At 34.7% G+C, this 25,421-nt stretch overlaps 2 protein-coding genes across 2 annotated transcripts; both read right to left on the bottom strand.

The window, feature by feature from the left end:
- Positions 1-9,829: 9,829 nt before the first annotated feature.
- LOC110008098 (uncharacterized) lies at positions 9,830-11,472 on the bottom strand. Its single transcript, XM_088872785.1, has 3 exons — positions 11,378-11,472; positions 11,028-11,189; positions 9,830-10,936 (listed from the first exon to the last, which is right to left on the bottom strand). Exons 2-3 carry the CDS (start codon positions 11,064-11,066, stop codon positions 10,589-10,591), a joined length of 387 nt encoding a protein of 128 aa, XP_088728911.1. The 5' UTR covers positions 11,067-11,189; positions 11,378-11,472; the 3' UTR covers positions 9,830-10,588.
- Positions 11,473-15,403: 3,931 nt separating this feature from the next.
- On the bottom strand, positions 15,404-22,337 carry LOC18444119 (hypothetical protein At1g04090). The gene is made up of 2 exons (XM_006854297.4): positions 22,115-22,337; positions 15,404-18,031 (listed from the first exon to the last, which is right to left on the bottom strand). Exons 1-2 carry the CDS (start codon positions 22,230-22,232, stop codon positions 16,416-16,418), a joined length of 1,734 nt encoding a protein of 577 aa, XP_006854359.3. The 5' UTR covers positions 22,233-22,337; the 3' UTR covers positions 15,404-16,415.
- Positions 22,338-25,421: the final 3,084 nt, after the last annotated feature.

The raw sequence follows: 25,421 nt of genomic DNA, 5'->3' as shown, positions 1-25,421 counted from the left end.
AATTCTTCTGCTCTTAAGTCCAATCGAATTTTTCAAACAAACTCTAACCGACCATCCTGACCATCCAATGCCGAAATCTTGCGGTTGGGAATGTTTAATTTAGCTGTAGGAAACCTAAATGAGAAGTACGAACAATAGAGGTAAGTATTCATTTATTCTAAGCGGTGTGGTTTTGATAAGGCTAATGCCCTAAACCATCAAAGTAAAATGTGCCTTCAAATAGTTTCGAAAGATGTTATTTCAATACTGAAATTGTTGTGATAGCCTGAAAGTTTATTTTCATATGTAATTATAAAATTTAAAGCTTAAAAAATAGTGTAAATCGAACAGATATATGAACACTTGAAAATTGACGGTCCAAAAATGCATTACAAGATGTGCTATTTTCAAGACTTGAAATCCTTTTTTTTTATCATGTTCGTACATCTTGAGGTTGAGATGATTAATTCGAGGAATTTTGGGCATTGAAACAACCTCTTCTAATAAATTTTTGAGGGGCGATTTAATTTGATATTTTAGAGCCTCGCCTTACATAAACTTTTTGTTTATTTTATTCAAATAATACCATCACTTCCACTAGAAAAGTGAATGTAAAATCAGTAAATTATTAGCAAAGCAAAAGGCAAGCTCAAATAGAAAATCACCCTCTTTGAGCCATGTCAACTTTTGAAAAAAGTTTTGAGCCATCATTTTATGCTCATCATATTACATGTCAACTTTTGAATAAAGTATTTCCAATGAAGAAAGACAAACACAAACAAGAAGATCCATAAAGATATTTCTATGCTTGGTGAGAATTTGGTTTGGCCCTCCATCAACCCAATCTCCACCATAACTTTATACACTAATGACAATGTTATTATTAATACTCGTCAAGCACTAAGATGCTTTTCTTTGGGTTGCCTCGGACAAAGATGTTAATGCAGACAAGACATCTCACAAATGATGGAACCCATTTGGATTCAACTCTCTATGGGGCCACTCTAGTTTCACCGAGTGTGCAGGAACTCGACTCGTCTTGAGAACTCGCCCCTCGGCCGAAGCTAGTAACTTGAGCCATGCAAAAGTTGGAAAGCTTTAAATTATCTCAAAAAATGAGAAAACTTCTAAAAAATAAAGTAAGAGAAATGATTCTATAGGACTCTCATCCATCCATGTGTGTAGGACCTGAAAGAATCACTATTAAATTTGGCATGGATCTATAGAAAAGTCAAGTCCCACATCCGCGTGATAACTTTTCTAGAGATCTATGCCAACTTTAATGGTGATCCTTTGTGGTCGTACACACATTGACGGGGGAGGATCTTATAGAATCATTACTCATAAAATAATATATGAAAAGTAAAAAAAAAAAAAAAAAAAGGAAAGAAAAAAAACAATCTTTAGGAGTCCAAATAAACTTAAAAAATACTAGAAAAATGGATTTAGAAAAAACATACTTATAGTTGAAGACATTTAAAGTTTTTTAGAAAAGCAAAATATATAAAAATAGGGATTTATCGCAAAATGCACTCTGTGATCTTTTCCAAATACAATGAATCATGTAAGAAAAATAACTCTATTTTTTAGAACATTAAAACTCATTTCTAATCCATATCTCTATCTTGGGAAATTTATCAAAACAATCAGGAGAGATGAATTATTTAATATTTTCATTATATGGCCTTTTTTTAATTTCAAAATACCCATCAAATGACACTTGATTATGAGTTAGAATAGTTATGAGTGGGAATAGCTACAAAAATGTAAAATATTAAATAGTGCATTTCTCATGGGTATTTTGATAAATTTCTCTCATATATTTTGCCTCCAAATTTCACCTATTTTTTTTTTTCTCTTTAATTAAAGTATTTCTTACTAATTGTGCTACGTTGTTAGCTAGCGAAAAACTTTTACTATATCCCTATCATGAAAGCTGATCTCAAATAGTTGGGATAAGTTACAAATGAATGTGATGACAATTACTAAAGAATGTTGCAGTATCTCCAATTCCCCCTCTCGCAAGAGTGAATAGGGGAACAATTATCACTATTTTTTTTTTATTTGTGCACAAATTACGTATGGAACATTGCCATCACCACCCCTCCCCCCCAATCTACGAAATTCTCTACGTTTTTCTAAAAATTATGAGGAGACCACCCCCAACTATCTTTGAGTTTGTTGTTTTTTTTTTTTTTTTCTCTCTAGATTTTGCCCGTTTGTGTGATATTTTCAACACCTGACTGGTGTAAAATACCGAACTGCCTTATTTATTGGACAGCTCGGTGTTTACGATGTTCGACAAACCAAAAGTCTATGTTCATAGGTTGTCCGATATTTGCAATATTGGACAATCGAATATGCCCTAAATCGAGCATGTCTGGTACTGCAAAATGCAGACTTAGAAAAAGGCCGCAAATATTTTGCCGAAGTCAGGCGCCCTAGGAACTTTGACTTATCAGACATTACAAACACCTAATAGCCCAAACAAATATTGTTCAGTATTTTTTATATTGAACTTACCTTGAATAAAAGAAAAAAAATTTGAAAATTGGCCTGTCCGGTGTTGCCAATGTCAGACATATAGGCAAGTAAGCAAAAAAATAAGGCGATAGGTGGGGTGGTCTCCACATATTTTTTGCAAAAAAAAATATGGAGCATTTTGTAATAAGGAGGATCCATACATAATTTTCTCTCTTTTTCCTTAATGTTACGCATAATTATCACCATTGTCAAGGGATTCGTTCGAGCCCACTCGCAGACGTGTTACTAAGCCTTGCTCTATGGGGGAGGCCGAGTTACCCTGAGTTATGACAACTTGGGTACATTAACAAATTCCAAACAATTTCAAAAAAATGGGATTTTTGAGCAAATTATATATATATATATATATATATATAATTAGGAGTTTTTGGAAATAAAAAAATGATGAGTTTTTTTTGGCACAATCCACATTTTTATGTTTCTTTTTTTTTTGGATATTTAAATGTCCCCCAACTATAAATCAATTTTTAAAATCCATTTTTCTATAACTTTTTAAACTTATTTGGTGTTTTTAAGGTTGTCTTTTGTTTTATTAAAATTTTAATAGTTTTTATTTTTCAAAATTTTCGATTTATTTTAGAAAAAAAGGTATATATAAAGTTGCAACTAGAATTAAGGTACACCCCAAAAATTCATCATAAATGGTTTTGTTGGTATTGGAAATCCTCTAATTGATCATCTCAACGTCAAGATGTATGGATATGAAATGAAAAAGGATTTCGAATACCAACATTAATTTATCTTCCAACGCATTATCTAGACTATCCACTTTCAAGATTTTCATGTGTTTATAAATCTACTTGATTTGAACCATTTTTGGAGTACAAAGTTTTATAATTATTGATCAAAATAAATTTTCAAACCATGTAAAAGAAATTTGACGCAAAAATTACATTTATAATAAAATTTAGAAGCATGTCTTAATTAATTATTTAAAATTACAACTTATGCAAACCACACCCTTTATTTTAATTTATCTAGGGCCTTTTGCCCTTGATAAGACCCGGGCCATTCGACTAGCCAGCTTAATGACTCGTCTCAACCAAGGGTCGAGTGCCTAGGCATAGGCAATTTCCTAAATATTATCATTATTGATGTTGAAAGGACTCTCGCAGCACCTCTTGCATTTAAAGGGAATGAGCATTTTTCAAACCCCAATAGCTTTGGTGATGACCCTTTACAGGTAACAAACCATTCAAGGATTAAACACGTGTCCAGTGGTGAGCCCCCCACTTTGATACGGACTTCTTCTCTAAGTGTTCTTCAATCTAGATAAAGGATAGCATAGTAACTGTAAAGAGGTTCAACTCAACAGGTGAAGGTTGAGGTTTCTTAATGATCCTGATGAATTTTCGTTGTCATCCTTTAATATGAACGGTATTTTAAAACCCAGTGATTCTCAATCAGGATCGCTTATCTAGGTCCTCCCTAAAATCCCTTGTACATAATTTTATTTTTGGGAAAATTATTGAAAATATTTATTTTTCATTAAAATTTAAATAAATAAAAAAAAACATTGTTTTTGAAAACCTCATCTATACCTTTTTTTTTTTTCTTTAGTGTTCACATTTAAATACCCACAATAGTAAAAGGGCCGACCTTAAATACCACTCACTGTAGTAAAAGAGCTGTGAAGGTTATCACGGACATAAAACTTTTTTTCAAATTAGTAAAATTAGGACTTTGATGCTCATTAAATCCCTTTTCAAACCATTAAAGCATCACAATGGCCTTTTAACATATCAACCATCACGGTTCTAACATAACTGTGGTGGCCTTTTAAGTTATGTAAATCATCACAATTCTAATAGAAATGTGATGGCTTTTTAAGTTATAGGAGCCATCATGGTTCTATTACAACCATGGTGGCCTTAAGTTATGGGAACCATCACGGTTCTATTAAAAGTGGTAGAGGGCATCACGGGTCTCGCACTCCCTTTCTCTAAAACCATCACAACTCCCTCTCCCTATCTCTCTAACAGAACCAGACCTCCTCCCTTTCGCCATTTCTCTCTCTAGGAGCACCGAAGCCCTCTCTCATTCTTTAACTTATCAACCATAACGATTCTGATAGAACTGTGATGGTTCCGATAATTTAAAAGGTCATTGATTTCTGATAGAACCATAATGGTTCAAGCTATTATAGTTCTATTAGAATAGTGGTGGTTGATATATTAAAAGGCAACCATGATGTTTTAGAGGTTTGAACGATGGTTTTATAGCATCAAGATCCTAATAGGACCGTGACAATCTTCAATTGCCCTATTACTACCACTAACGGTATTTTAGGTACAAAAATATGGGCAGTAATAGAATTGAGTATGGATGAGGCTTGTATATTTCATTAAAATATGAGGATATTTAATAATTTCTATTTTTTTTTTTTTTAGTGTGTCTTATGTTTTTGGGAAATTATCGCTCATATACTCATATTTTCAAGAAATTGAAAAAAAAAATCCTAACTTCACAAAACCTCGCCCACACTCTTTTTCCCCATTTTTGTGAAGTTTTGGACGAAACTACCCTTTATGGTAGTCTTTGTACCATAAAAAGAATTATAGTATTTTCGATACCGTAATGTTTAGTTGCCCTTATACGGTAATAAGAGTACCGTGTTAATAAAAAACAGTTTTATGGTAGTATGTTACCGTATTGGTTTAAAAAACAATTACGGTACCCATAGTACCATAGTGTTTCCAAAAAAATTTACGGTAATAGAGTTACCATAATTTTTTTCCACTTTTTTTTAACCAATTTTTTCATAAAACCCTATTTTGACAAATTGTTTAGCACTTTCATCCTTGTTTTATCTCTCTCATCCATTCTCTCATCTATTTTCTATCATATCATCTATTATTTATCAATCTTCGAAGGAGGTCAATGAGATGATCAAATTTACACACCAACTAATTTTTAGGTATGTCATCAAAATATTTTGTTGTTTTTAGCGTCTAAAAAAAATTATTATGTAGCATCAATAAGTTTTAGATTTATTTATATTGTTGCATAAATAAGTTTTAGATTTATTTATATTGTTGCATAAATAAGTTTTAGATTTATTTAATGGTTGGCCATCAAAATATGTTTTCTAATTATTTTTATATTATAACAATTGTAGTTTGGATGACAATTTTTTTATATTATGATAATTTATTTAATGGTTGGCCATCAAAATAATAGCTGATGTAGTTTGGATGGCCATTGTAATTTTTTTTTATATTATGACAATTGTATTACAATCTAATGTTCCTCATGCAACCTCCTCACTATTTCTAAGCATTTTGAACTTCTTCTTAGAAATTTTTTCATGTTTCCATATGAAATTTCTCTGCAGTGATTCAGCTTTTACGCATCAATAATGGGTGAGAATAGAGTGAAAATTGTTTTACACTTTGGTGGATTTTTCAATAGGAAACCTAATGGAAGTATTTTTTATGACGGTGGGGATGTAAAGGTTATATTTTTTAAGGGAATCCCATAATTTGGACAAGTCAAGGATCACTTGTCAAAAGTATCAAATTATACCCCAAGTACTATGACTATTAGGTATATTGACCCAAGGTTATCAAGTAATATGATACGTATTGATGATGATGACGACATTGCCAACATGATAGAAGGGGCTTCTTCCATTGCTATGTATGTATCAAACAAACATATTGAGTCTGAATATCAACCACCAACAATGCCTGATATTGGTTCGTCTGACTGCACTGAATATCGACCACCAACAATGCCCGATAATGATCCATCAAGATTGGTCAAGTAAGAAGTTTGCAATGGAAATCATTAATTTTCTTAGTTGTCGTTTTTTTTTCGTTATGCTTTCGGATAATTCTTACTTGTCTTTATTTTTTTTTTCTACAGCACATCCCGACCAAAGCAAATAGGTCACAGTGAATATTGTGCTGGCATAGACATACAAGATGAGGTTGAATAAGAAATTGAATAGCATATGGGCGACATCAATCCGATAGAAAGCTCCCTGAGGATTAACCGTTACGAAATTGTACTTCAAGATGACTAGGATTTTGATGATGTACATACATGCCGTAATCATCTTATTGGTTATGCCATATCACAAAAGTTCAATATGAAGTTCATAAAAAGTGAGGGGAGACGGGTATGGGCAAGGTGTGTTGCAGATGGTTGTTCATGGCAAGTGCACTGTTGGAAGGTTAATACTACAAAATTCTTTAGGGTAAAGAAGTTGGTAAACGTACACTCATGTGTCGGGGCAATAGGTAGAGTTCATCAGCCACTCATTTGCCAGCATTGACTATTTTCTCAGATCATCAAAAAGGATTACAAGTCGCAATTGAAACAGTATTTCCAACCGGTGAACAAGGCTATTATATGAATCACCTTGCTGATAACTTCAAAAAGGCCTATAGAAATTTGGCGCTTACAAAGCTTTAATGGAAAGCTGTACGTGCATTGACTATATCAGACTTTGATGAATACATGGCAAAGATTAAGAGTGAAAATGCTAAGGCCTATGACTGGATCATGTTTCAGCATTCGAAATATTGGGCAAACACATATTTTCAGGGGTATAGATACAATCATCTTACATCGAACATCTCTGAATCATTTAACCGGTAGATATTATAGGCCCGGGAGAAGCCCCTTATTCAATTCCTTGAATGCTTAAGGGTTAAGTTCATGGGAGAATTTTCAAAGAAGATGACCATGTTCTTAGAATGGAGCAGCATGCTTACACCAAAGGCCCAAAAGGTAATAGATATGAGGAGGGATAAGTCCAGATTCCTTCATACAATCACATGGGTACATGATGGTATGTATGAGAGCAATGCGGATAAGAAATATGCTCTTAATATGACGACTCATACATGTAGTTGTCAGGTATGGCAGGTTAGTGGGTTGTCGTGCAATCATGCAATCACCGCTATAGGTCATAGGCATGAAGATGTTACAAATTATTGCGACATCTATTTCACAGTTCAAATGTACCATACAGCATATTCCCTTCCCTTCAACCCAATGCCTGATGTACTAGAGTTGTCATATATTGTCTATGCAATTGTAATGCCACCAGCTGCAAGGCGAACTGTAGGTTGGCCAAAGAAAATTCGCAAGCAAACAAAGTACAAAGAGATTAGGCATCTTAAGTGTAGTCGATGCGAGGTTGTGGGCCATAACTGAAAGACATGTAAGTCGCGTATATAAAATTAATGTAAATAGGCCATTAGTGCCAGTTGATCTTTTTCTGATATGTCATTTTGTAAAGAGGTCAGTGCGTATTGATATTAATGATATCAAGCTATCCAGTTTTTTGCTAAATGGTCTCATTCTATCTATATAATAAATGGTCTCTTTAGGCTATCCAATTTGAAGGTGCACCTTACTTTGATTGTTTAGAGCCTTAGCCATATACAAACCACACCCTTACCTGATTCATCTTCAGTTATGGAAGTCTAACAAAAAGAGAGAGAAAAAAATGATAAATGAACCACACACTTCTAAAAAAGTTATTGGATTTCCAGAAACTTTTTTACCATTACGGTATTTGTAATATTGTAATTCATGTTAACTATTTTTACAAAGACACTACTTTTTAACAGATGTATATTAAATTCTTATAAGTTTATATATCAAATTATTGTTAGACACTATGTTTTAAGCCACACCCTTGATATACACTATTCTTGTATATCAAATTATTATAGCTTTGTATATCAAACCACACCCATACGTATAGGTCAAATATCACAATATACAAACCACACCCTTCTACAGTAAATGCAACATAAGATTCAGATGAATATCAATATAATTTAAAAAATAATAATAATTTCTCATTACGGTCTTTATAAGACTGTAATGAATGTTCATACCTTTACAGTACAAAAAATACCGTAATGGTCATTATGGTATTCTTAGTACCGTAATGGTATGACCATTCATTACGGTCTACGAAGACCGTAACGCTCAAAAAATTACTGGAAATGGTCAGATCATTTTCAGTAACTTTTTTATCATTACGGTCTTTGTAAGACCGTAATTCATCTTCACACCATTACGGTATTCTTTTTGCGTTGACGATCTGACCATTCATTACGGTCTTCCAAATACACTAAAAAAGTTACTGGATTTCCAGTAACTTTTTTATCATTACGGTCTTTGTAGGTAGTACGAATATTGTAATGACCATTACTTTCCAATACAAATCCATGAACTTTTTGAGCATTACGGTCTTACATTGTAAGACCATACTGAATGGTCAGATTATTATGGTACAAAGAATATTGTAATGACCATTACGGTATTCTTTGTACCGTAATGCTATGAAGATGAATTTCTCAAAAAGTTACTGGAAATCCAGTTACTATTTTAGCATTACGGTCTTTCTTGATAAGATCGTAATGAATGGTCAAACCATTATGGTACAAAGAATACCGTAATGACCATTACGGCATTACGGTATTCTTTCTACCGTATTGGTATGAAGATGAATTACAGTCTAATAAATATCGTGATTCTCAAAAAATTACTGGAAATCTAGTAATATTTTTAGAATTACCGTAATGAATGGTCAGACCATTTCGGTATTCTTTGTACCGTAATGGTATGAAGATGAATTACGGTCTTACAAAGACCGTAATGATAAAAAGGTTATTGGATTTCCATAAACATTTTGACTATTACAGTCTTTTTAAGACCGTAATTCATGTTCACTATTTTTACAAAGACATTATTTTTAACAACTGTAAATGCAACATAAAATTCAGATCAATATCTATATAATTAAAATAACTTTTTTGAGACCGTAATTCATCTTAGTACCATAATGGTCTGAAGATGAATTACGGTCTTACAACGATCGTGCTGAGTTTTTTTTTTTTTTTAATTATATTTATATTCATCTTAATCTTATGTTGAATTTACAGTAGAAGGGTGTGGTTTGTATATTGTGATATTTGACCTATACGTAAGGGTGTGGTTTGATACATAAAGCTATAAGAATTTGATATACAAGAATAGTGTATATCAAGGGTGTGGCTTAAAAAATAGTGTCTAACAAGAATTTGATATACAAAGGTATAAGAATTTGATATACAAAGCTTAAAAAATAGTGTCTATCAAGAATTTGATATACAAGCTTAATTATTTTCATCTCTAAATATGTAATGCATCTTGAGGTGTTATATGAGTTGCTCCAACTACATACTATAAGAGGGAAAGCCTTACTGACTTTAGAATGTCAAGCATGTGATGTACCTAAGCAATTCACATACAAACCAATTGACATACAAAGCAATTCACATACAAACCAATTGACATACAAAGCAATTCACATACAAACCAATTGACATACAAAGCAATTCACATACAAACCAATTGACATACAAAGCAAGTCACATACAAAGCCATGTACATAAAACAATATAGGCACTAATGACCGCTTATACAGTTTAAGCACTACTGGCTTATTTACAACCATGCATTCAACCAAGCATCTAGCTAAGTACACATCATAAACGCTTTCGTCGTATTGGCAGCTTCTCAGCCCACTGTGGAATCAGGTTCTTTGTATTAAAGCTGCTCTGATACTGTGAGCTGCTCTCCTCCCTTCTTGCAATACGAGGACACAACTGCCATTTGGGCTCTTCTGGTTGAAACGGAGTGGGGATGAGTTATGTATTACTTGACCCTCATCTAGTCGAGAAGGATGTCATACTGACACGTTGTCATCCATCTCATTATCTAACTCTAACTCTTTAGATGCTTCTTTCCCTATAACTTCTAGGTCATATATTTTAAGTATCTGTAATGCTTCCTCAGCTAGGTCCCAATTTCTTGAATTCCAACATTCACGTAGAAGTTCAATTCCATGGCTGATGTCCCTAGGTTGCATCAAGTCATATCAAATATAAAATTAGATTATTGAGACTTTTAAATTGCATCAAATTATATGAAATATGAAAGTAAATTATTATCATTCTATCTTCATCATTATAACCTCGAGGTGCATATTTGAAGGGACGTTTTTTAAATGGATTATAGATCAAGGGCTGGTCCTTAATTTGTACCACTCGATGTATTATTGTGTCAGCTTCCCAGTGCACATATCTTTATCTGCCTGACAAAAATAATCTAAGTGGTTCATCCACATATCGATTTCATATCTAAGCTCATATCCCCAATTGTCATATTTCTTCTCCCTTCTCTCCCTTTTCTCCCTCCTCTCCCACTGCAAGAGATCTGCCGATATCCCATGGTGAAGTCTAAATTGCTGGAGCACATAATCTGACATATACCCCTCACAGATGTGTCCATCTATGAGGTATGTGCGATACAAAGCAGTCTCAAAGACATGAAGCCCATACTCTCTGTCCTCTGCAGTTTCATCTCCTATGTCAGGATAATCATCGTATGGGGTCCATATGACCTATGACAAAAATAAGACAAAATTAAAGATATATAACATGTACCTAAATATTATAAATAAACAAAACAAATTATAACTATACTATACTAACATCATTTATCCGTGCATTATCAAGCTCTTGTCGCCCCATGAAACCGAAGTTGCGAGTGTTATTCCATTCTCTAAAAGGGGTCCACCTAAGGGATCTAGGTAGCCCAACCCATATTTCTTTTGAAATTGGGCACAACAATTTGAAATGCTCATACGCCCAACACTGAAATACAAGTATAAAAAAATATGAATCACAATAAGAAATATCTATCGAATTTTGTAAAAACTAATATACTACCATTACCAGCAAAAGAGTGGTTGTTCTACTTAGGTGTTGATGATCAGTATAAACAACTTTTGACAAGGCTCGAAAAAAAAATGCTAATGCAGCTGCAGCCCATGCATACTGACCAGCTACTTCGATATCCTCAAAATGTTGTAAATAGATTATAGGAACTGTACCATCTGTGGAATCCGCAAATATTGTGCACCCGACTAGATATAAGAGGTAGACACGAGTGTATCGTAGAAGAGTGGTACGGTTATAGTTCTACGGTAGCTGCTTAAACGTGTTCCTCAGCCATGTCAGTCGGATAAAGGAATGGCTACAATCAGGTGGCAGCTTTTCTATCATGCGGACTACATGATTCTCGTAGTTCTCCACTCTCCTCACATTTACAGCTACACAAGTCACTTTTAACAGGAGAATTTTCCATGTATCTTCAAGTATAGGCATCATCTCTCCGATGTCTACATTGAAGTGCCCTGTATTCGTCTCAGCACGTCACCTCTCAATGATTGTAGATAATGTGCCACGGTCATGCTGACTCATCGATACTACGGTCAGAGGATACAATCCTGATCTCCTAACCAAATCAATTCGATCGTTGTTTGTTAACGCCCATGACAAATTTGCATTGAGCTTATCATCAATCCTAAGAGTATTTCTCCGATCCTGACATAGAATTTGTCATTTCAGATACTACAATAAATATATTGATTAACTAACATGATAGACAAAGAATATAATTTTAAATACTTGTACATACATTTCCTTCCCAGATCTTCTGTGATATATGTTCTCTTTGTCGAGTGAGCAGTGTAAGAATCTCAAGACCTCAAGGGAAAGACGCATCTTCTGCCATGATCACTGTTCAAAAAGCTATCATACATCAAAGAGCCATCATAAATCAAAAAGCCAAAGACTAATCATTATTACAAGTGGTGATTATGCAAGTTACATTGGCAATTATTGTCAACTTTAAGAGTTAAGATATCAATTCGATCGCTGTTTGTTAACGGCCATGACAAATTTGCATTGGGCTTCTCATCAATCCTAAGAGTATTTTTTCGATCCTGATATAGAATTTGTCATTTCAGATACTACAATAAATATATTGATTAACTAACATGATAGACAAAGAATATAATTTTAAATACTTGCACATACATTTCCTTCCCAGATCTTCTATGATATATGTTCTCTTTATCGAGTGAGCATTGTAGGAATCTCACGACCTCCAGGGAAAGGCGCATCTTCTGCCATGATCACTATTCAAAAAGCTATCATGCATCAAAGAGCCATCATAAATCAAAAAGCCAAAGACTAATCATTATTACTATTGGTGATTATGCAAGTTACATTGGCAATTACTATCAACTTTAAGAGTTAATATATGATAAACATTTTCATAGTAAATGACACATTACTATGATATTTTAATGTTCTAGAAAGTATTCTTTAAGTCCCCGATGAAGTTGGTACCTATATTTAAAAGCATTATATCTGCAACTTACACTCCATTCCAAACAAGAACTCATGACATCAAAGAACTCATGCCATAACAGTTGAGAGCATGAAATGTGATGCTAATGCTAATTAAAAACATGCCAAAAATAAACAAATATTAAAAAAATGCCTAACTTGGTGAATGGTGTACATCTATGCCATAAAAGTTGAAAAATGTCAATTCTACTTAAAAATTGAATGGTGTACATTTATGTCAATTCTACTTAAAAAATGCCTAACTTGGTGTACATTTATATCAATTCTATTGAAAAAATGCATAACTTGGTGTACATTTATGTTAGGAGAAAAAAGCAAATCATTTGACATGGAAGTTGTCAGGAAATCATTTTCAAGTTTATTTTAACAGCTTAAAAACAAACAAATATCAAAAAAAAAATTAGGTGAACCATAGTCTAGTCTTAAGTGAACCCAAATCTATTGTCAAAAATTCGTAAAAAAACTAATTTGTACACATACAATTTCATTAAGAATAAGAAGTCCGTAGCTTCAATTAAGTGGCTCAAACTAAATAATTTCATCAAAAATAAGAAGCCCTTAGCTTCAATACAATGAATGAGAAAAATAAATGAATAAGAAAATCATCAACCTAACAAAACTAGAAAAGCAAGAAAGAAATAATAAACCCAATAGAAAGAGATGACCATCAAGTAGATTAGTGGGTCAAGAGTAAGAGTTCAAGGATATTTTAAATATGACTGCACCTAAATCAAAAGATAAGAAAATAGGAGGGAAATATTTATCCTCAGCATATCTATTACAACGGCTTATAAGAAGAATAACCCAAAATATCAAACTAACACACATGCACATAATATAACGGAAGTCAAAATGCCAAATTCAAATGTAGATATCTGAATCTTTATCACAGAACGAATTGAACACATGATATAGAAAATAATGTAAATGCCAAATGAAAAGCAAAAATCGTAAATATAAAGAATGAAGCTAGGAAGTGAAAAAAATCTCAAATAGATCTTTTCTTTTTTCTTCCAAGTTCGCCAAATCTTATTCAAATCAATTGTATAGGGTACTAAATCATTGAACCGCTCCAAGTTTCACCAAAAAAATTACAAAAATTATGGGCAATCCAGCTCAAAGTGGCGAAACTAGATCTTGTCATCTTCCGACACAATATCAAAATAGATAATAACTTATTTGCTTTATAGATGACTAAAACAAGCAAAAAAAAATAATCAAAAGAATGAAAAAGGAAAATCAGCTGGGTGACTTTGAATGACCCCAATCACATGCCCTAGATGAATAAGAAAATCATCAATGGAGGAGACACCCAACCATTTTGTAGTGAGCATCAGGCTTCAAATACCATCTCAATCTAAAAAAGGAAAAAGAACATATATATATATATATATCACATCTTTGATACACGAATTCAATCGATATTGGAGTAAACAAACCATGAATTTGTAGAGGACTTTCGAAACTAATTTCAATAACTTAATAACAAATTGATAATCATCCAATATGATATAAAAATTAGAGAGAACAAAGATGGTTGGAGAAAATGCGCATTTATTCGCTCAAATAACCCTAATAACAAACAATTATACCGTGATGAAACTTGATCGATTTGCAAGTCAGGACACGGATTTTGTAGATGATTCCAATATATTAAAAATAAGCCAACAATCAATCGATTTGCAAGTTCTTTTTAGTGCTCAAAGAACTCTAAAAGCAAATGTGAATCTCTGAAATTAATCTTGTAGGATTTGGGTTTATAATCCAACAACTATTTCTTACTTGAAATATGTGATGAGGGAGAGAGGGATCGAGATCGAGAACACCTCAGCAGCCTTCTAACGGCAAAATGAAGACCATAATTTCTTCAAACACAATGGGGGGTTTTGGGTTCTTAAGCTTTATACGGTATCAACTAGGAAGTATTACAGTACTGCGAGTACCATAATAGATTTTAAACAACGTATGGTAATAAAACTACAGTAAAAATTTTAAGTTGTATTACGGTACAATGTGTATCGTAATATATTTTTACAGTATTATGGTACTCCAAGTACCATAATATTTGTTATGTGTATTAGGGTACTCTATGTACCGTAATTCAATGTATTACGGTACTACGAATACCGACATTACGTACAAAAACTACCGTAAAGGGCATTTCCGTCCGAAAAATCACAAAAATGGGGAAAAAAAGTGTAGGCAAGGTTTTAAAAAGTTGGAATTTTTTTTTCAATTTCTTTAAAATATAAGTATATTAACGATAATTTCCCTGTTTTTTTTAAATCTCCTCTAAATTGCTACCCCATAAACCGCTATTTTAGTTTATTTCATATATTTTTAAATTTTTTTGAATCACCATTTCAAACCAATGAGACCCGAGCCAGCCCATCAATCCAATGATCTGACACTAGGTGAATGATCCACACAACCGATCCATGTTTTGAAACACTGAATATGAGCAAGCTAACGAAAGGTACAAGTTTTAGAAGCTCAATGACCAACTAGGGTGCCTATTTGCTGTGTTTGAAAGATGCAAACATTTGTACACGTGTTAAACAAAGATACAAGTGCTAAAAATGTCAACTCCAAAATTAGTCTTTCAAACACAACAAACTAGTATCGTTTTGACAAAGAAGAGAAGGTAAACGTTGAAGTAATTATATTGTGATATTTCAACAAGAAAGATTAATAGAAGTGTCTTTAAGTGTCAACCATGAGTGTCCATTTGGTGAGTCAACATACCACACACATGTAACCACATTATATAGGCTTATCGACAACTCACACGAGGGAGCACTATAAGACCTTTAAACAGCAGGAAGAATCAGCGTCCTTGACTTGGACCACAACTGCATAATGTTTTTCTAAAACTTTCTGGAGGAAGGTGCAATTACTTGCCTGAAACACTACTAGAAGTGCATGACTTAAGACAGCACTCTTTAACCATTGGCAGTACTCAACTAGAATCCCAATCCAACAAAGTGAGTACATGTCTAGCTTGATAACATCATGTCCACAAGCAACACCCATGCTTCTTGCGTCCATGCTCCTTGCGTATATGAAGCTTACTGAGACTCACCCGCATTGAAAACTTTGATGGGCAAGTAAATCTTTTGTGGAGGTTTATGAGACAATGGCCAGCGTCTTTATATATAGGCATCATCAGATGAGAACCAAAAGAAAAATGCCGATGAATATCTCAAACATCCATTATAAACCCAAAATTTCCTACTGGGGAAGAATATCGATACGCAATCATTACAGAACTTTGGATCTCACTTCGCGCTTCTATGTCGAGTAATTCAAACAATAGGATCTTGCAAGAGACAAAAAAGTCAGAAGCCAAACATTTTCAACCACGTCTCCTGCTTGCAAAACATATTGGCTAGAATGTATACCTACGTGTACTGATCTATGGGTTTTACAATAATGTAGTATCACACTGATTATTGTATGCCTTTCATTTGGCAATACTACTTGTTTTGAAACACAAAAAGCAGGGCCCGGAAGCATCAAAGATGCTATCGTGGTGACTTTGATATACACATCTAAAAAATGAAAACAATCAGCTGCAGGCTACTTGCCTCACTGAGCCAGATAGAACCCAAGGAGAGAAGCCAAATGACACGGGATTCTTTCAGAAAGAGAGTAGCATACACACTAACTTCTTTCATCACCCTCCCAGTTGTTTTTCTCTTTGGGCCCTGTTGGCCCTTCCTCCCCATACAGCTCCATAGGGAGCCTATTGAAGATGTTCTCAACTGAGAACCGTACCAAAACAGGAAGAAGACTGATAATTTTCTCCAGCTCGGATCTCGAATTATACACAATAGTAGGACCCCACTCCCTCATATACTGCAACCAACAAGGTTCTTTGACCCAATCCTCCCCTGAATACTCAGCTGACACTATCTTATACCTAACGCTGGAGTCCACAAAGAGATCACTCTTTTCTGCATCATTCCTCACGCCTATTCCCAGCTTGTTATCCCCTTGAAGATAGTTACCTGGGTGAGCAAAACTGGCATGACTGCTCTTCGAAGAATAAATGATAGCTCTATTATTCTCTACAAACTCTAAATCCCATGCTTCAACCCACTCACCCCCACTATGCTGAGAGAAATATATTGCCCACAATTCACCACTAAAATTGCAAATCCGAAGAGTGTAGTGCTCCCAATCACACACATGCTGCCCTACCTTACTTAGTGCCACATTGACCATGCCAATCTTAATAGTCGCAGGGCCATTGAAGGGGCAGAAAATCCACATTGCAATATCAGTGAATGAGCCCCCTAAAGCGGGCTTTACATGAACATAGAGCTCTGCACTTTCCAGGTTTCCTAGCTTGACCCATTCCTCATCGCCATTGCTAGGCAGGTCTAGCCAATACTTCCCATCATTTGAACCACCCTGAGGAAGGTTGGAGCCCAGAGAATCTATAGGCTCACCACGAGCCTCATCTCTTTTGTATAGCAAGGCCCCATTGTCAAAAAACCATGATAGAGAAGAGGGTAAGTAGATCTCATCAGGGTGGAAATAAACCGTGGGGCCGTAGTGCTTGATTAGGGCATGGACCTGATCGAGGTTAGGCATGGCATGGAGGGATGGCTCAGAGTTCTTTAGGCATGATATACTCAAATCCTCGCTAGAATTAAAGTAGGAGCTGCAATAGAAAGTGCCAACTGGGACCCCACGAGCCTCAATTCCCCTATGGCAGGGCCTGGTCTTCCAAACCCTAAAGGGGAATTTGGGCAAGGTCGAAACTGTGCTGAGTATCAAGCCATGGCTTGCACAGGGTTCGGTGAGATCAGCCCTAACACATCTCACTTCTTCCAAGGAAGGCTTATCTGAGGAATTGGTGACCACAAATCCCACTGCTTTATAACCTTTGGGCGGGTAAGGTAACCAGAAGTAACCACAGCCAAACAGTGCTTGGCTCTCATCAGACCACTCGTTAGAGCCCCAAACCAAGGTGTAATTTAGGGGTTTTTGAAGGGCAGGCAAGTCGGTCACTCTTTTAGGGGATTGACCCAACTTTGGTTCAGGGGTAGAGAGATCTTTGGCCACGAGAACGAAGCCCCTTAAAGGCTGGTCATTAGGTTGCGCATAGTGACCAAGGCAGAAGAAGCCGTTGGGGATCCCAATTGGCCTATAGAAAGTCGCCCCCTTGCTCTTTCCCTTGACAAGATTGCAGCTCCAAACTTTTTCAAAATCTGTAACCCTGTAAACTTCAAGCTTGCCTAGGCACATCCTTCCTTGGGCAAAGCCTTTCCCTGGCAAGGAATGCAAATCCTTTAATGACAATTGTCTTTATGACTCAATAATGGGAATAACCTTGGAGGTATATTTTGATTGTATTGAAAAGAAATTTTAATTTCCATAATAATGCAAGAACCCAAATACCCAATAACAACAGGGAAAGTACTCAAAATAGATTTCAACATTTTGCAAAGGTTAAAAATCAAACTCAGATTTCTTAATTTGATGGCAAAAACTTCAAGAAAAAAATTTGTGATTGGCAATAATCAATACTGGGCATAATGGAAGTGCTGTCATTTATGAGTAAATCATGCCAAACTCAATATGTCAACCCATTCAATAAGTGGAAATTTCTGAAAGTTATGTATGGATAAAAAAACAAGTACAACCAATGGTCTCTCAAACAAATAAATAAACAGACTACTAAAAGTGTTTTAAAAAAAAAACCCAATGATTTTTAATGGGAAAAGAAAATTCAACAACGTCCCTCAAGCTAAAATTTGCAGGTTTCTGGCCCCAATAAGGATAAGTGAAAGCATAGGTCATTAGGTCATCTATATGCAGTTCCAGCGCACATGGAGAAACATGAATTCTACCATGTTACCAAGTAGATTAACAATGTGCATGGCAGCATATATATTTATTGTTATTAACTATTTGGCGATTAGCATTAATAGCAAAGTTTGCTGAACTTGAACGTTCAACTTGTAGCTCATGACACCTCAAGGCAACTCAATCCCTATACACAATGGTGTCCAATGTTAAACCTATGTTGGTTTATTTTTTAATCATGACACCTCTGTAATTCTAATCTGGTGGCCACCAATTGATTTTCTTCGCAAAGTAAGTTTTGGGGATTGAAGAGATCTAGTAGTGGCATATATAGAAACACATTGTGGATTAATGGAAGAAAGTCTTCCACTTATGAAAGTGGAGTATTTGCAAAAGGCGTCCCAGAGATTCAAAGCCACTGGCAATGAATAAATGACTTTCTCCTGTGCAGGCAGATTAAGACTAAAACAGGGTATTTTGATAGATGATGTTCGTTGATAAGTTTGATACTTGATATATCATGGCATGTCTTCTTTTAGTTGAGCTATAACTTGATTTGGAGTATGGAACCAACATTTTGGAGGATATGGTGGTGGAGGTTGAAGAGATCCATTCAAGGGTTAGGTTATTAGAGATAAAACTAGGAATGGGTATGCCAAAAAAGAATGACTGATCTCACAGTGATCAGGATAGCTACTCATCCACAGTGTTAAAGGGAAAAAAAATGAAAATGGGGATTGAGAAAGAGGAGGAAAGGGATGGTCATAAAACAAGGATGAAGGCTTTAAATTCTTTTCATTTTTTGAGAAACATGAAGGCCGGTAACTACAGAGAAGCATGGTAACCTTGTCAAGCTGAGAATGTCCAGCTCAGGAACATAGAGTCTGAAGGTCCGGGAAAGGATGACAGTCGGCTTCAAATCTAGGAAGTCAAGAAAGGAAAAAATCCAGAGCCATCAATGAGCTTATCAAAAGTATTGCAAAATTAGATACTTCTGTCAGCCATCTAATGAAAGACTAATCAGGTTGTCAGATCTCTTAATGGACTGTACATTTAATTAATGACCACCCATAATGTTGTATATGAAACATTTGAATGCGGATGAGAAGGTATCTAGTTTTGCGGTGTGCGTTACAGTGACAACTGCAGAATTTAATGCTTGAAGAGATAAGAATGGCACACTTGAACAGCCTATATTTATAAAGTTAAGCACAAATCCAATATTTCCATTTTCAGAGCCATTGTAGGGATTATCGAGATATACAAAAAGATACAGAAATTAACTTATGTAGCAGTGCAGGCAACCCACCAGATGCAATAAAATAACAGATACGCATACTTTCTTCTTCTTATTTTTCTTGGTTCCTTTAGTTAGTGAGGTGAAGCATAAATTAACAATATACCCATGTTTGGAGCACTAGTAGAATGTGTAAAATCATACAAAAGCAAGGTCATAGCCATATCTGTAGCAACAGGTCATAACCAAGTAAGAAATGAAAAAATTCATAAGATATCACAATTACCTTAAAGTTCACCACATCTTCTTCAAGCAAAAAGAGCTATTTGAACATTAGTTGCATATAGTTTCAAATTTATATTTGTAAAAAATAGAAATTATATATACATGGATGTTTGACTCCCAAGCATTAAGCCTTCATTTCTTAAAGGTGAATAATGTTAAGCAAGTTCTAGTGATGCATAAGGTGTGCATTTTGGTAAAGTATAGCTCATATTGCAGAAAGGAGCCTAAGCCTTTGAGTTAGCTGTCCTCCTTATTTGCAATTGAGAGAGAATTAAGAAAGGATACATGGTCTCTTCTCATCTTCATGGAAAGTGGGGATACTCCTATCTCTTTCTCTTTGATAACCTCCTTACATCATCCCAAGCACATCTTCAAATCCAGGGTCATTTCACATGGTTGGTTAGGCAAAACGACTGTGATGGCGTCCCCTTAAATGTGGCTTTTTTTACAAGCTCATGCCGAAAAGGAAATCAAGTTTGCACGAAAACCAGAAAAATGAAAAGTATCGAGAACATCCTCAAAACTCTATATACGATGCAAATCTTATACCAAAACAATCGCCTCGGGGTGGTCTTTTATTAAATTCTCTCCCTCATTATTGTATTCTTGCTTCCGAATTTCTCTCAAACACATCTCCCTAGTATAATTATGTACTTACCAAATATTACAAGTTTCATTCCATTAAGGGCAAATTCTAAATCTTTTATTAGTACATTTAGAATCTCCTAAGAACAAAGATTGTCACTTTAAGCCAAGATATACATTTTTAAAAAGCAAAACAGTTTTTAGTTCAGTTCCGTATGTTTACCCAATGCATCTTGACCAACAAAGACCAATGAGATAATCATGTTTTAACGTATTTTATCACCAAATATCGACACTCAAAAGTACCAACAAGTACGAGACCAATTTTAGAAATAAATATCATAAGAAAGTTTGCATGAATGCCCTTCTACAAGGTAGAAGAAATCAATCTTCAATGAATCATGGATAACCAACTACTTAAAATTAACCCAAGATCCCACTTGTATTAGAGCAAGAACAAACAGGTGAGAACAAGTTTCCGCAACAAGGCCAAACCACAATTTTCCAAATGTCATGAAGTTCATATATGATCAAGGGCAGTTGAAAAATCTCTCGGAATGATAATCACTTGCACAGCTCAAAAAGGCCAGCAGGGCTGCAAATTCTAGAGAGCTTTACATAACCAAATCCGTCATTTTTATGGAAACAAAAATCAATAGCCCAATTCTTTTCAAGACTGAGACATAAAACACGCTATACCCATGCCATTGGGAGTTAAGATCATTACCCAAAAGAGAAATCGGAAAGAAAGAGAACTAAACAATACTTGTTTCACGTCAGGGAAAGCAATTAAAATGAAAGAAAAAAAACCATGTTCTCCATAAATTTGATCCCCCATTTAGCTGATCATGACAACCTCATTAAAAGGCCACTCATAACAAGACGTCTCCAATACAGCCACAGATCAAAAACCATCAATAACATGGACAGAAAAAAACCACAGCTTTTTATCACAGTAAAAAAGAAGCGAAGTCTAAGAAAACGCCATGATCATTAGTGATGGTTGTTTAAAAATAATATGAAAGAAGTACCATGAAAAGTATAAAAACGGACTTCCCCCATTTAAATCAATTAACACATAATCAAGTACCAGAATTAATGACTCGCTCAAAGAAATATAGTCTAAAGAACACTAGAATCCAAAAAAAGGACAAAAAACAAAGGAAAGAAAAACCAACAAATTTACCCAAAAAAAGGAAAAACCAACAATCGTAATCAAAATTATCAATAATTAAACTTAACCCACCTTACTGCTTCTACAAAAACGCCCTAATTTTACCTTTCCCAATCAATCTCTTAATACGCCAACATAATTAAGAACCAAAACTCCACAATAACCCAGCCCAAAAAAAAACAAAAAATCGATAACCAGAATACTAACTACTGGAGAGAAGCGAACTATGAAAGCCCACAAAGAACCCATCTTTAATTTAGATACCTGGAGGCCAAGAAGGGATAGGAGATGGTAAGGAGAAGGGCTCTGGTCCATTAAACTCATCACATGCTGCATCGAATTCAGATCCTCCGGTCCAACAAAGCCAATTGCATGCCTGCATCTTCTTCCGCTTCTCTCTCTTCTCCTTCTCTCTCTTCCCCTTCTCTCTCTCCCCTTTCTCCCTCAAACCATCCAACCAACCAGGAAAGGTCCCAACTTTTTCAATGGTTCTGAGAAGATTTTTATACGGGCATATCAACAAAAAAAAATATACTACAAAGAAAGAAAAAAGAATCCCCATTAAAGCTATGGTCCAGATGTTGCCATCAACAACACAGGCGGCTGTCAATGATTGAGACAGGGCAATTGGGTTACAGAGAGAGAGAGAGAGAGAGGCTTTAGCCGTGGGCCGCTTGTGCTCTGTGTTAGAGAGAGAACAAGTGGCGTTGGAGATCAGGTAGTTCAGTTAGAGAGAGAATAAGCGGGGTTTATACGAAAAGAAAAGTTAAAAGAGTAAATTTGACTAGGTTCCGAGGCTGGTACTTTTATTAGACCAATATAGATAAAGTAAGGAAAATCTAAATAAAAATAAAAAATTCATTGAATTTCATTTACAACCTACCCTCCACAAACATTTTTATTACAATGTTTTACCAAAAAAATAAAGTTTCTAACGAATACCCCCAATCAAAACGTTATAGCTTGTTGGATCAAAATACACGCTCTTGCTCCCTTCTAACAAAGAATACTTGACTTTTCCCATAAAACACAAAAAGGTTGTCTGGTTGTAAAAACAAGCGGGAAAGCAGCAGTTCGATAAGCGACAACTGGTTTAAATTGTCAAAGAGCTGTTCGATAATTGGTCTATGCGGTCTAACAACCGATCTAACATACCATCCAACAATGTCAAAAAGCAGTTTGGTATTTTGTTTAGTTTATATAGAGGTCCGGCAGTCCATGTAGCTTTTGATATAGCATGTAAGTGAATGTCTGAATAAAATTAATTTTTTATATATAAAAAAAAGTTTTTTTGTAAAAAAAAAATATATATATATAAGTATTTGCTAAGAATGTAATTTTTAAGGTAAAGAAAAGAAAAAGTGTTTGATTGAGGTAAGTTGCATAGGACGTCTTTTCTTAAAGGTTATATTTGTGATTTTACCGATAAACCCCGTTGAACGGAATTCAAATCAGGTCAGGGGTATTCTTATCGCTTAAGAAAATATAAAGGAATGTCAAAAATCAAAACCTTTGTCAGCGTGACGGCACCAAGTGGATATTTGCATAGCGAGAGTGCTTTTGGTCTCTTATACTTGGACCTTGGGGACTTTTCTTCCCTCATAATATTATTTTTATTTTTATTTTTTTTTTTTTTTTAATCGGTGCGGTTAGTATAAAGGCGAGGCTCTAAATAATCAGAGTGAAACACACCTTAAGATAGTGTCGAGAAATGTAGTTTTAATACTGAAAATCTATGTGATGGTCTTAAAATATATTTTCATCTTTAATTATAAAATTTAAAGTTTAAAAAATAGGGTAGATCAAATAGATTTATGAAAATTTTGAAAATTGATGATCCAAAAAAGTGTCACAAGATACAATATTTTTTAAATTTGAAATCTTTTTAAGTGTCACAAGTTTCAATATTTTTAAAATTTGAAATTTTTTTTTTCTCATGTTCATGCATCTTGATGTTCAGATAATCAATTTGGTGATATTTTCTAAATTTTAAAATCTTTTTTTTCTCATGTCCATGTATTTTAATGTAGAAATGATCCATTTGATGATATTTGAGCATCAAAACAACTTTTTCCATCAAAATTTTTGAGGTTAGTTTTAATTTGATTGTTTAGATCCTCGGCCATATATATATATATATATACTTTGCCCTTTTTGGTATGTGGAGTGGTTACGTAGAGAGAGAAAGTAATGGGAAAACAAGTGGGCTAAGAGAGTTCAACTCTTGAAGAGAGAGGCGAGGCAACATGCCAACCTCTCTCCAATCTCTATATGGCTGGCCCAATCCCGGCTTGGCCCTGACTGTGCTGAGGAGGCCTTGTCCTTCGCTCAAGTCCGGCTCTAGCACTATCTTGGGCAAGGTTGGGCTAAGATAAAAAAAAAAAATTAAATAAAAAAAAAAAAGAAGGCCAGGGCGAGCGAAATTGAGCCATTCTTATTGTAGCCTTGGCCCCTCAGGCCACATTTTGGGACCCAGGACCTATTTTTTTAAGTTCGAGCTGACTTGGCTGTGCCGGGCACCTAGCCCTTGCTAGAGAGAGAAAGTAATCGCGTACGTATTATACTAATATTAGGGTAGATTTTCAAAATTTTAACTTGTTTTAGGAGACCTAATGGAGATATAGTGCATGGGCTTGGCATAGGTGCAGGGCGTTTTGGGGGTTCACGGTGGGCACGTGCCGAGAGAGAAAGTACTTGGCTAAGGGGCTCAAGCAGTTATATGCACAAGAGGGGAGATGGTAATCTTGTCAGGTGGCCAAACTCGCATATGTAGAATTGAGGCCTCTTAATAAAATTATTTTTGAGATAGATTTTTTGATTTAATTTTTAAGGACAGAGATTATGAATATGAAAAATAAATAAATTTAAAAACTAGAAGTAATAGTTTTAGTAAAAAAACATTTAAACTGTTAGTTTTTATTTTTGTAGATAGAATACCTACTTGCATCCATCTTAAAGATGGATGTTTTATACTTTTTGGGCTGCATATGTAGTCATGCAGTCCATCCCGCATTAAACAATTTGCCTTACCTAAATTTGGCATAACCCAAAGTGTTGATTCTAATAGCTAAAATTTCATTTAAATTTAGGGCTTATCCAAAAAGGCATGTGAACTCCAAAACTTCTTTTTATCCCTAAATTTGGGTATATCAATTTGCGTAGAGTATATATCCATTATTTTAGAGAATTGGTTGCGAAAGATGCACTTTCGGTGTTGAAATGCTTTAAGGCGTGAAAACAATTATAAAATTTAAAGTTCTGAAAATGGGAGATCAATTAAATCCATAAATATTTGAAACACTTGAAAATGGACGATTCATATAATTTTTTAAAAAATGAATTTTTTGGGTTATGAAATCTTTTTTTTTTTTTTTTAATATCTGTGAATCTTGATATCGAGATGATCAATTAAAGGGTTTTCCAACATCAAAACAACATTATCTAGTAGGCTTTTTTATGTGCACCTTCCTGCTACAATATAAGGTTAGCACCTTATATGGATTTTTTCCCTAATATTATCTTAATAATTCATTATTATTGACAGTGTCTATTATAAAGATATCTGAATTAA

The sequence above is a fragment of the Amborella trichopoda genome, chromosome 7, assembly GCF_054954075.1.
Source record: "Amborella trichopoda isolate Santa Cruz 75 chromosome 7, AtrichopodaSantaCruz75HAP2 v2.0, whole genome shotgun sequence".
NCBI lineage: Eukaryota > Viridiplantae > Streptophyta > Magnoliopsida > Amborellales > Amborellaceae > Amborella > Amborella trichopoda.
The sequence above is the reverse complement of the archived record's forward strand: the minus strand, read 5'-3'. Positions and strand labels throughout refer to the sequence as shown.